The sequence below is a fragment of the Rana temporaria genome, chromosome 8 (genome assembly GCF_905171775.1).
Source record: "Rana temporaria chromosome 8, aRanTem1.1, whole genome shotgun sequence".
Taxonomy (NCBI): domain Eukaryota; kingdom Metazoa; phylum Chordata; class Amphibia; order Anura; family Ranidae; genus Rana; species Rana temporaria.
The window spans coordinates 49,463,276-49,475,487 of NC_053496.1; the positions used below are offsets into that span (position 1 = coordinate 49,463,276).

At 43.0% G+C, this 12,212-nt stretch overlaps 1 protein-coding gene across 3 annotated transcripts in view; it reads left to right on the top strand.

The window, feature by feature from the left end:
• LOC120946917 (ovostatin-like) overlaps window positions 1-12,212 on the top strand; it is a 136,150-nt gene that overhangs the window by 93,203 nt on the left and 30,735 nt on the right. For all 3 annotated transcript variants that reach the window (XM_040361741.1, XM_040361740.1, XM_040361739.1), the window contains exons 26-28: window positions 1,533-1,709; window positions 6,185-6,263; window positions 8,907-9,060. In XM_040361741.1, the coding sequence (XP_040217675.1) occupies window positions 1,533-1,709; window positions 6,185-6,263; window positions 8,907-9,060 (410 nt within the window). The remainder of the gene's footprint in view (window positions 1-1,532; window positions 1,710-6,184; window positions 6,264-8,906; window positions 9,061-12,212) is intronic.

The following is a 12,212-nucleotide window of genomic DNA, read 5'->3' on the forward strand; positions in this document are numbered from 1 at the left end:
CGTAGAATGGCTAGTGAAGGGGGAGAGGGGGCTTGGGTGGCCAGGGGGCCCAGTCCAGCCCTGCATTTGTCTCTTATGTTTTGTCTTCCTTTTGGTCTTGTATTATAACCCGGTCATCATGCCAGTAACCTGTTGTAGGATGCCAATTCTGGAAGAGAGTGTTGTCACGCTAAGCTGCTCACTTTTGATTTGCGCTACTAAACACCTCCCCATATCCTTATCTCTCTCTAACGTAGAGTGATCTGTAGTTTAGAGATGACCTGTGGAGGGCTAATAAGTCTGCTTGATATAAGGCTGCAGAAGGTATGAGCCCACTGTATTTTTGCCAGGATCAAAATGTTTTTTCCCTCACCTTCTGTTGTCAGCAGGACAGGAAGTGACAGGAAATCTCTTGGCTCCATCACAAGTCCTAATCCTTCCCTACTCAATCAAAAACTAGCTTGACATACACTTTAACAGATCAAAAGGGAGCAGTTCATTGTTGGGGTTCACCCACCTCTTGGCTCTCATGTACCTTGTGGATCTCTTGAACATACCTTTTGGATCTCTTCAATTTACGGTTCATGTACATGTTGGATCTCTTGGACCCAACACAAGTATCTCTTGGACCCAACATAAGTCCTAATCCTTCCCTTCTCAATCAAAAACTAGCTTGATATACACTTTAACAGATCAAAAAAGAGCAGATATGAGAAGTTAATTTTTATGGTTCACGTGCGTCTTGGATCTCTTCACGTTTTCACTTTTTGGTTCACGCTGGATCTCTTGGACCCGACACAAGTCCTTGTCCTTCACTACCCAAATAAAAACTAGCTTGACATACACTTTAACAGATAAAAATGGTTCAAGTACCTATTGGATCTCTTCACATTTTCACGTTTTGGTCCTCATACATATTGGATCTCTTGGACCCAACAGAAGTACGTCTTGGTACCTCTTGCATAAGGATGAGCTCAGGCGTGTTCATAACTGCACATGCAGAGCCTGCCAGGAAGTGGGCATTTCACAGCACTTATCACAGGCAGTGAGACATTTTCCAATCTCTGCAGCCACTGATCGAGAAAATGTCTCACTGCTTGTGATAAGCGCTCCACAGTGCTGACTTCCTGGTGGGCTCTGCATGTTCGGTTGTGAACACGCTTGAGCTCATCCTTACTCTTGGATCTCTGAGACCCAACACAAGTCTTTCTCCTTCCCTACCCAATCAAACACTAGCTTGACATATGATAAAAAGGGACCGGATATAAGAGGTTCATTGTTAGGGTTCACTTACCTCTTGGATCTCGCATACCTCTTGGATCTTTTCATGTTTATACTTTTCAGTACATCTTTAATCTCTTGGACCCAACACAAGTGCCTCTTGGTACCTCTCAGACCCAACACTAGTCCTAATCCTTCCCTACCCTATCAAATACTAGTTTGATATACACTTAAACAGATCAAAAGCAGATATGAAACGTTCATTGTTAGGGTCTACGTAACCGTAATTTCTTAATTTATTCCTTTTATCTCTCTCCCTCTTTGTCTTGTAGGTGACCCTGTAGCCTTGGCAGCAGAAAACTATGACAACTTGCTGTCCACTCCCTCCGGTTGCTGTGACCAGTTGCAGGGTAGCGTGATACCCCTTATCTTCCTATCAGAATATCTGAAGGACATCGGAGAGCTAAGTGATGACCGATCAAAGAAAATGCTGGCTAAACTGTCAACAGGTACCAGAAAAAAACAATGAAGCTTAAAGTATATCTAAACCCTAAAACTATAAATGTTATATATTGTAGCTTACCAATTTTTAAAAGTGCTGTCTGTATTAGTTTTTTTTCTTTAGGCTTTTTCCCCCTTTATTTTCACCTGGTGATCTGGCCGCCTTCCTGTTGTTGGTTGTCTCCACTCTAAAGCTGACCATAGATGGATCAAAATTCAGGTGGTTCAGCAGAGACTGTCTGCATTTTGACACATCTACAGCAGTTTCCTCTCAACAGAAGTCGACTTCTGTTGACTGGGATAGTTGGAAATTGTTGCTGATCAGTAGCTTCTGGCAATTTATTTCCTGGCAAAACAATGCTGCTGTCTTGTCTTTTAACAGCCTGCCCATATGTGTAAGGAAAGGGCTCTTGGAAGAAGTAGTTCTGATGGTGTGCGTCACTAGAAACTGACCTCCGCATGTCTAATCCTGCAAGGAGGAGCCAGGGTTTTGGGTTGAATTTGGGCAATGCCTCAATATGCTTCCGTCGGAGCGCTTTAGTTTTTTCCAAATTTCGCACTTCCTACAATCCCTTTGGCCAGTCAAACCAGACTACTGCCAGGTGACTCCATGAGACATGGTGTACACGGGATGCAGATCAGTGTGGTGGGATCTCCCTTATCTATGGGCTACTACTGGGTTCCCCTCCTAGACTCCCTTGAATGGTGGACTGGGACACAGATTTCGGAGATGAAACGGGACTCAGAAGTATGGCCCAGTTATTTCCTGAGATCATATAGGGGTATCTGGGATGTCGCCTTGATAGAGAAAAATTTGAAGGTACTTGGTTGGCTAAAATGTACCCTTCTGTATCTCCTTTGTGTTTTCGATTCGTCCAGATGTTGGGGACAGTGTGGCATATTTGGTGGGAATGCCCTAGGATCCATGGCTTTCGGAAGGGCATCTTTGCCCTGATATGGAGAGTAACGGGACAGTCAGTTCCTCAGACTCCACATATAGCACTCCTTAACTCCCCTGTGCCCGGTCTACCTAAAAGCTTACAATGTTTAATATTCTTTATTTTGTTGGGGGCTAAGATGATTCTTGCCAAGTCCTGGAAACAACCTACTGTATCCCTGAAGCAGGCTAGGAATAAAGTTACCTCCATCATGTTACATAAGAATATAGTTGGCCCCCCTTTCGCCCCTCCTATTTATCCTATCTTTGGAACCGTTCATCAGGTCGGTCAATAAGGACCAGTCAATAGCTGGCTTTAAAATATCTGGTAAGGAATATAAGATTGCAGCCTATGCTGACGACCTTTTGTTTTTCCTGACCAAACCCCACATTACCATGCCCAACTTGATGAACCAGTTCCTCTTATTTGGATATATGTCGAACCTTAAAATCAATTTCACTAAATCTGAGGCTATGAACGTCTCGCTGAGGGTGGACACCCTGGAGCGGACCCGTGCCAACTGCCCCTTCAGATGGGTCAATAGTGCACTCAAGTATCTAGGAATATGGCTGACACCCAAGTTGTCATCTATATATGATCAGAATTTCCCGATCCTTATAAGAGCTATTAAAAAAGATTTGCAAACCTGGAACTCTAAGTACTTTTCCTGGTTCGGGAGGGCGGCGGTCATAAAGATGGTTGTTCTGCCGAGGCTTCTGTACCTCCTCAGAAACCTGCCAATCAAAATCCCTCAAGCTTGCTTTCAAACCCTTCAATCTACCCTCCTATGGTTCCTATGGGGGGGCAACAGGTCCAGGATAAAATTCTCCCTTTTGACTAGACCTAAGAAGAAAGGAGGGATGGGACTACCTAATTTCCACAATTACTACCTAGCTTCACATTTAACCAGAATAATTGACTGGCATTGCCATGGCCCCTCAAAAGACTGGGTGGGTCTGGAAGATTCACTGACTGGGACCTCCCTGCGATTCGCTCCCTGGATCTCCTGGCACTGTCTAAACGACTCTATCAAAAAACACCCACTGACGGGCACTACTCTATCGTTATTTAGCTCCATTGCCACAAAGACAGACCTGACCTCCACTATCAGCCCACTTTCCCCAATCAGCAACAACCCAGATTTCCCTCCTGGGTTGGGTAATCATTTATTCCAAGCTTTAGACCCCATTCCTCCACTTGCTATGAAGGATTGTTTCCACAAGGGCGTGTTTAAGACCTTAACGGCACTCAGGTCTGAGTGCGGACTGCCAGGACTTTCTTGGTGGTAGTACTTTCAATTACGAGATTATGCTAACATGGGCACACGGAAACCCTCCTTCATTAGGAAGCTGACAGAACTAGAGAAGACTTGTGCCGATGGTTCACGATTTCTGAACCCAACCTCTGTAACCTACTCATGGCTTCAGAATGCTCTTGCCCCTAAGGACGACAGATTCAAACAGGCCTGGTCAAGAGCCCTGCACATAGACATTACTGACAAACAATGGGGGGCAGCATGTATTTTGGCTCATCAGTGCTCAGTGAGTACTAAAATGCAGGAAACTTCATACAAGCTTCTGACACAGTGGTATGCCACTCCGGAAAGGCTTAAGAAGTGGTACCCTCTCACCTCAGACCGATGTTGGAGATGCGAAATGGATGTGGGCAGTCTCAAACATATTTGGTGGGACTGCCCGGCAATAAGTGAATTCTGGGATAGAGTGAGAGAATATGTGAAGCTCATAACGGAGACTAGAATTGTCCTAGACGCTGCCTGCTGCTTGCTTCATATCACTAATTTCTCTCTCAAGAGATACAAGAAATCACTGACCAAACATTTGTTGAATGCTGCCAACTCCCTTATCCCGCTCACATGGAAAAGCTCCAGGGTGCCATCTATTAAAGAGTGGCTCAGAAAGGTAAATGACACATGTTATATGGAAGAATCCGTTGCCCAATCTTCAGATAGAGTGGAACAATTCCACGATACCTGGTCCCCGTGGTTTGTTTTCAAAACTTCTCAGGCTTACCTGGGGGCCTTACCTCCTTGAAGTTATTACAATTGAACCTATAATCTAACAGATCTCTGGTCCTACTGCCACAAGATCCCTGGTCACCCCTCCCCCCACCCCTTCCTTCCCTCTCCCCTCTCATCTTCAGTGTCTGTCTACACTCTTTTGCTCCCCTCTTCTCTCTTTACATGGTTTACATCGACAACAGTGATGATTGCAGACAATCTAACACATATTACGCTTGAACTCCAGATGAACAAGGTCGGTCCTTTACCTTTTTTTTTATCCTTTTGGTTGTTCTATTAAAGTAGTTATGGGACTGATCCGCCCAACGTCACTCTCCATCCAATTATCTTGATTCTAGTATCTATGTATGTTACGTTGTAGTTTGGTCCAGGCCTAGTCATAAGATACTGATGTAATCTTTGTCAACTAATTTGGATTTCACTGTCTTTATACATTGTAAAGCTTTATAACATGCTTCCAATAAACTTGAATGTTTAAAAAGAATATAGTTGGCATCCCGGAGGACACAGTCCAAAAGTTTGACAAGAATTGGTAGCCGTGGGCTACCTATATGCATGTCTCTCTGGTACATTAGCCTGTTATTCCCCTTTAGTTTTGGAGATTATATTATTCCCTCTGGCTCTGGTCCGGTCCGTTTCTCTTCACTCTAGTCTTTTTCTTTTCTTGTTCTATCTTTTCTCCATTGTATAGTTGACTACCCAGGAGTCTGATTATCTAGCACTCCACATAACCAGCTTGTTGATTTTGGGGTGGTCGTCAATAGGTGTCAGGTGAAGTGGACATTAATTTATTAAGCATTGCATTTGTGTTTTATTTCTATATTTGTTCAGCTGACGGTGGTACTCTTGTATTGACGCCTAGTTTACTTTAATAAATATTTTGAAAGTAGATTTGGGCAATGCCTGTCTCAACACTCTAAAGCTGCCAGTAGATGGATCAAAATTCGGCTGGTTTAGCAGGGACTGGCTTCAATTCGATCAATATAGTCAAACAACTGCTGTTGAATGTAAATGTTGGAAACTTTTGCCGATCAGTGGCTGCACTGCTGCAGCCAATTTCTTTCCCAGCAAAACAATGCTGCTGTCTTGACTTTCAACAGCCTGCCCATGCCTTGAGCAATGCCCGTCTCAAAAATTTAAAGCTGGTCATAGATGGACCAAAATTCAGCCGGTTCATCGGGGACTGGCTGAATTTCAATCCATCTACAGCCACTCCCGGTCAACCAAACTTAAACGAACAACTGTTGTAGAATAGGAATGTTGTAATTTTTTGCTGATCAGTGGCTGCAGCCAATGTCTATCCTATTAAAACAATGCTGCTGTCTTGACTCTTAACAGCCTACCCATGCCTCATGCATAGGAAAAGGGAGATTTAGTTCTGGTGGTGTATGCATGTGAATAGGAACAAACTTTGGAGCGTCTATTCCTGCAAGGAGGAGATGGAGGTTAGGGCTTAAATTTGGGCAATGCCTTGACATACACTTTAAGATTTTTTTTTTACTTACAGGCTATATGGATATGATTACATGTCAACAATATGACGGAGGCTTCAGTCGGTATCCTAGCACCTATGAAATAAGCTCTTGGTGAGGACAATGCACAGCCAAGTACACATGGGCACTGCATACATACAGTATCCTGAAAAACACATTTGGATTAGAGGTTGGGGTTCACAGCCAATGCAGACTTGTTGGACGGAGGCTCAGAAACTTGCAGTGAGATGGACTAGTCAATAGACAAGAATCATCTGTGGCAACATTTTTCCCAATAACCAGGATTTTTTTCTGACGAAATGTTGGCTCAAACTTGTCTTGCATACACACGGTCACACAAATGTTGTCGAAAATTCCTAATGGCCAAGAACGCGGTCACGTACAACACTATGACGAGCCCAGAAAAATAAAGTTCAATGATTCCGAGCATGCGTCTAATTGATTGCGAGCATGCGTAGGATTTTTGTGCGTCAAAATTTCTGACAAGAACTTTTCTTGTCGGAAAAATTGAGAACAAGCTCTCAAGCAAATGTCCGATGAAGCATACAACCGGTCGGATTTTCCCACAACAAGCTCGATTGAACATTTGTTGTTAGAAATTCCGACCATGTGTACACGGCATTAAAGAGAACCAATCATCAGGAAGCATTTGTAGTAATCTGAATTGTCACTCCTGAAATTTTACAATAGAAAGCATTAGCTATCAGGAATTACTTGCATTTCTGTCAAAGTGTCAGGCCGAGAGTCAGGACCAACTGCTGATCATGTGACCACTGTGGCAGTCAATCACAGTGATCACCTGTTCCTGTCCTCCGAGCATAAAGACCCTGTTAGAGTATATTGACTGGATGGCAGTTATTCCCTTTAAGTTCCATCACCAGATGCCAAGCCACAGAAGAAGGAAGAGAAGGGTTGGGGATAAAAGCGTCACTCCACTGGTATAAGTCCAGATTGTCATTTTATTTGTGTTCAGTTAATACAGCAAACACAAGGATGGAGTACCATGAATTGGCACCTGGATACGGGTTGTATACTTTATAAAACCCTTTGGATGTAATAGAGTGCTACCTGCTCTACTTCAAATCCAGCAAGTCTTGAAGCCCTCAAAACACGCTGGTTATTTTAACTGGACGCAAATAAAATGACATTTTGGATACATACCAGTGAAATGGGGCTTTCTCCCCCCACCCTTTTCCAGTTTATCATGGACTGCAATTCCCTTAGGACCAATGAACTGCCGACGAATCCAGTGCGTTCTTCTAATGACAGCAATAGCTTCCTCCTTCTCTATCGCAATTGTAGCCAGTAGAAGAAGCCTGGTTAACCACCTTGTGCCCTTAGGACGTACCGGTACGTCCTCAGGTTTAAATGGTTATACCAGGATCATGGCTACAGCAGCAGTCAGGATCCCAGGATCAAAATTTGCTGCCAGATTTCCTGCAGAAGTTATCAGAGCGGCTTCTCTGATCACTTCTACAGGGTGTGGAAGGTCCCCCTCCTGCTACCACTATTCCTAGGCTCTCTGGTGCAATCAGGGAGCAGCAGACCACTGAGACCTATCTTGATGGATGTCCAAAGAGGAAAGGCAGGTACATCCATAGTCCGCCCCTCCGTCCCTCCTCTATGACGTCAGAAACCAGAAGTGGTGAGGATTTTGTCACTTCCCGGTTCCAGTTTGTAAAGTAAAGAGTAACTGTCCGTGCTATCACAAGGGATGTTATTTACCCTTGTGATGGCAATAAAATTGATCCAAAAAAAAAAGGAAAAAACATTGTTTCACACATATGCATCCCATGAGGATCCGTACTTTTCTCATCTGCTTGCTTAGCGGGGATCGCTCTGTTGATCCCCGCTGAGCCTGAGATGACAGGGCAGTCCCTGCACACTGTGCAGGGATCGCCCTGTCATATCTCCGCTCTCCTCTAGGAGGGGGATCGGATGAACATGGACCGTCTGTCCGTGTTTATCTGATCCAATCTGCAGTCGGATGGAAAAATAGGATTTTCCTCCGTCTGCAGAATCAAACCATAGCAGGGACCGATGAGATTGAGTGTCAGCAGATGTTCATCCGCTGACACCCGCTATCCCATAGGGATACATGTATGTCCGTATTTCATTCGAAAACGGATGGATGAAATACGGACATACTGTCCGTACGTGTGAAAGGGGCCTAAAAAACTTAATGTAAATAAAATAAGTAATAAAATAAAAAACAAAAATGTTAAAGCACCCTCATCCCCCCGTGCTCAAACGCAAATGTAAATACTTATGCAACCAGTGATCACACCACACGTTTGAGGTATGGTTGTGAACATCAGAGTGAGAGCAATAATTCTAGCCCCAGAACTCCTCTAACTCTACACTGGTAACCTGTAAAGGCTTTTAAAGCATCGCTTATAGATAATTTAATATACCATAGTTTTCACCATTCCACGGGCATGCACAATTTTGAAGCCAGACATGTTGGGTATCTATCTGCTCGACATAAAATTATCTTTTATATTTTACCAAAAAATGTGGGTATTATATTGTTTGTGTGCCCTCAAATTCATTAAACTGTATATTTTCCTGGAAATTTGTGTTTGATAAATGACTGTGCAAATATCGTGTGACATAAACAATTGTAACAACCACCGCTTTATTTTTCAGGGCCTTTGCTTTTAGAAAACATATGTTTGGGGATTCTAAGTCATTTTCTAGCAATAAAAAAATTAAGGATTTTCTTTTTCTTTTCAGGGGAACCATGTTAAGTCTTCGCACAATTTTCTACCTGGACAATTATATTTATATTGATAAGCAGATCTCAACCCAAACCCTCATATATATAAGCAGAACACAAGACTTGGAAAGTGGCTGTCTTAACCCCGTAGGGTATTGGTCCATCTACCAGGTGAGTGCAATGCCAACTGAATTTTTCTTTTTTAAATCCATAAATCTCAGCAGGCTTTTTCTGTAAGCTGAAGACAATTTTACTACAATGCCACCCAGTTCTTTTTTGACTAAAGAGATTCTATCAATTTGCCCATTCAGAGCCAACAGTCAGTGTGACAGGGGACACTGAGAAAGCACATTATGCGAGGAGAATGGCACTGGGAAAGCCAGAAATGGTCAGATTCCCAACATCCTAGAAGATACTGAAAATGGGGGTGGGGGGTGCTTGTTCCTGCTAAAGGTGGTACTGTATAAGGGATCATTGACACCAATAAAATAAACGCGTGTTTAACATGCTGTATCTTGTGTTAAAAAAAAAATATCCAAACCCAAAATAAAAAATATAATATGAGGGCTGTATGTACATGTTGGTAGAGTGACTCTTCCTCTATAGAAACTCTTCTTCTTTGTGGGTAAATAATGGATTCCAAGCATAAGAAACTTGCCCTCACTGAGTTCTTGATGAAGCAGGGGTGCTGGCTGTCAGACATCAGACATCACGGATATAGAATGTTTACTGAGATGACACCATTAACAAGAGAAATGTCTTGTCATTGGTGATTCTTCGCAATGGTGTCATCTCCAGAAACAATCTGTAGTCTTCTGTGGATGTCCGACAGCCTGCACCCCTTCTTTGTCAAGAACTCAACGGCAACAACAAGCGTCTGCTTGGAATACATTATTTACCTGCAATTAAAAAGAAGAGGTACTGTAGAGGAAGAGTTATTTTCCCAACGTGTAAAATTTTAATGACCTATCTTAAGTTCAGTGGCGGTTCGTCCACAGAGGGCGCCGGAGCGCCGCCCCCTCTGGCTCTCGCACAGCCACTTAAATACATTGCATGAATCTATGTATTTTCGCCGCTGCCGCCTACTATTCAGATGGCCGGATGGTGAGCGCCGGCCACCTGAATAACGGCAGCTGGTTTGCTGTGTGGAAGTGCCTATCAGAGCCATGAGGCATAGCAAGACTCTGACAGCCACAAGCATGACACCCAGAGGCAGAGGCATGATGGGACTTTTAGTTTTGCAACAGCTGGAGGTCCGCTAATTGCATATCCCTGGTGCAGAGTTAAGGTAAATCAGTAATAAGTAAAGATTGGCTACAGGGAAACCACGTCCAATACCGGTGTCTAGTCCTGTTGCACTATAGAAAATATAGGAACCAATAGGGAACTATGTGTTGTAAAGTGTAAAAACACCTATAACATGAACAGAAACAAAGGAACCATGCTCTTATATCATAAATTACATATCACCATAGTAAATATACAAATAAATACATCTTCATTTAAATTATAACAGATATATGAAAATTGTGAAATCCATGTATAGATCCCACACGTAAATAACGTCAGACTCCTCAGTGAGTATAGGAAAGGTTCCTCTCCTCCACCATGCAGACACACTATGCACTCACCAGACTTGATTGACTTCTATTACCGGAAGTCGAATTCCACATATGGGAAAATCCAAGATGTCATACATGAGGTCACAGAAATGAATTTAAACCGCTGCTGTCATCCATTCAATACATGTGTGTATATATAACATATTCAAAGCTCCAGTGCTGCCATATAGAGAGGGAGAAGAAAGAACACTCTCATGATGCAGTATTTTCTTATCATTTATTTAAAGAGGTTTAGGAATTGCCAGTTTGTGCTCTAACTGACTGGAAATTACATATCTTAACCACTTAAGGACCGCCTCCTGCACATATACGTCGGCAGAATGGCACGGCTGGGCACATGCATGTATAGGTACGTGCTGTGCTATTGTCCAGTCGTGGGTCGCGGGCGCGTGCCCGTGACCCGGTCTGAAGCTCCGGGACCGCGGGACCCGTGGACCCGATCGCCGCTGGAGTCCCGTGATCGGTCCCCGGAGCTGAAGTACCGAGAAAGCTGTATGTAAACACAGCTTCCCCGTTCCTCACTGTGGCGGCGGCATCGATCGTGTGATCCCTTTTATAGGGATTCACAATCGATGTCGTCACACCTACAGCCACACCACCCTACAGTTGTAAACACACAAGAGGTCACCCCTTCAGCGCCCCCTTGTGGTTAACTTCCAAACTGCAACTGTCATTTTCACAGTAAACAATGCTAAACAATTTTTTGCTGTGAAAATGACAATGGTCCCAAAAATGGGTCAAAATTGTCCGAAGTGTCCGCCATAATGTCGCAGTCATGAAAAAAATCGCTGATCGCTGCCATTAGTAGTAAAAAAAAAAAAATTAATAAAAATGCAATAAAACTACCCCCTATTTTGTAAACGCTATAAATTTTGCGCAAACCAACCGATAAACGCTTATTGTGATTTTTTTTAAACTGAGGAAACATTTTTTTTTAGATATATTTGTTGGGGATATTTATTATAGCAAAAAGTAAAAAATATTGCATTTTTTTCAAAATTGTCGCTATATTTTTGTTTATAGCGCAAAAAAATAAAAACCGCAGAGGTGATTAAATACCACCAAAAGAAAGCTCTATTTGTCAGAAAAAAAGGACGCCAATTTTGTTTGGGAGCCACGTCGCACGACTGCGCAATTGTCTGTTAAAGCGACGCAGTGCCGAATCGCAAAACCTGCCCGGGTCCTTTAGCTGCATTTTGGTCCGGGTCTTAAGTGGTTAAACACCACCCAACGCTGTTTCGTCAGCCTGCAGATGTCAGACATAGGCTGACGAAACGTGTTGGGTGGTGTTTAAGATATATAATTTCCGGTCAGCTGGAATGAAGGTTGAGCGCAAACCGGTGATTCCTATAGAATATATGCTGATCCCCATTTTCATTAATGTAAGTGCAATACAACTTTCTTTTTTTAAATAAATAATTTGAAATACTGCAAAATAAGAGCGTTCTTTACTCTCCCTCTCTATATGGCAACACTGGAGTTGTGAATATGTTATCTACATATATAGTAAATAGATGACAGCAGCAGTTTGAATTCATTCCTGTGACCTTAATGTATGACATCTTGGATTTTCCCATATGCGTAATCTGACCCCTGTAATTACGTCTGGTGAGTGCATAGTGTGTCTGCATGGTGATGGAGGGGAACCTTTCCTATACTCACTGAGGACGTTATTCATGTGTGGGATCTATATATAGACTT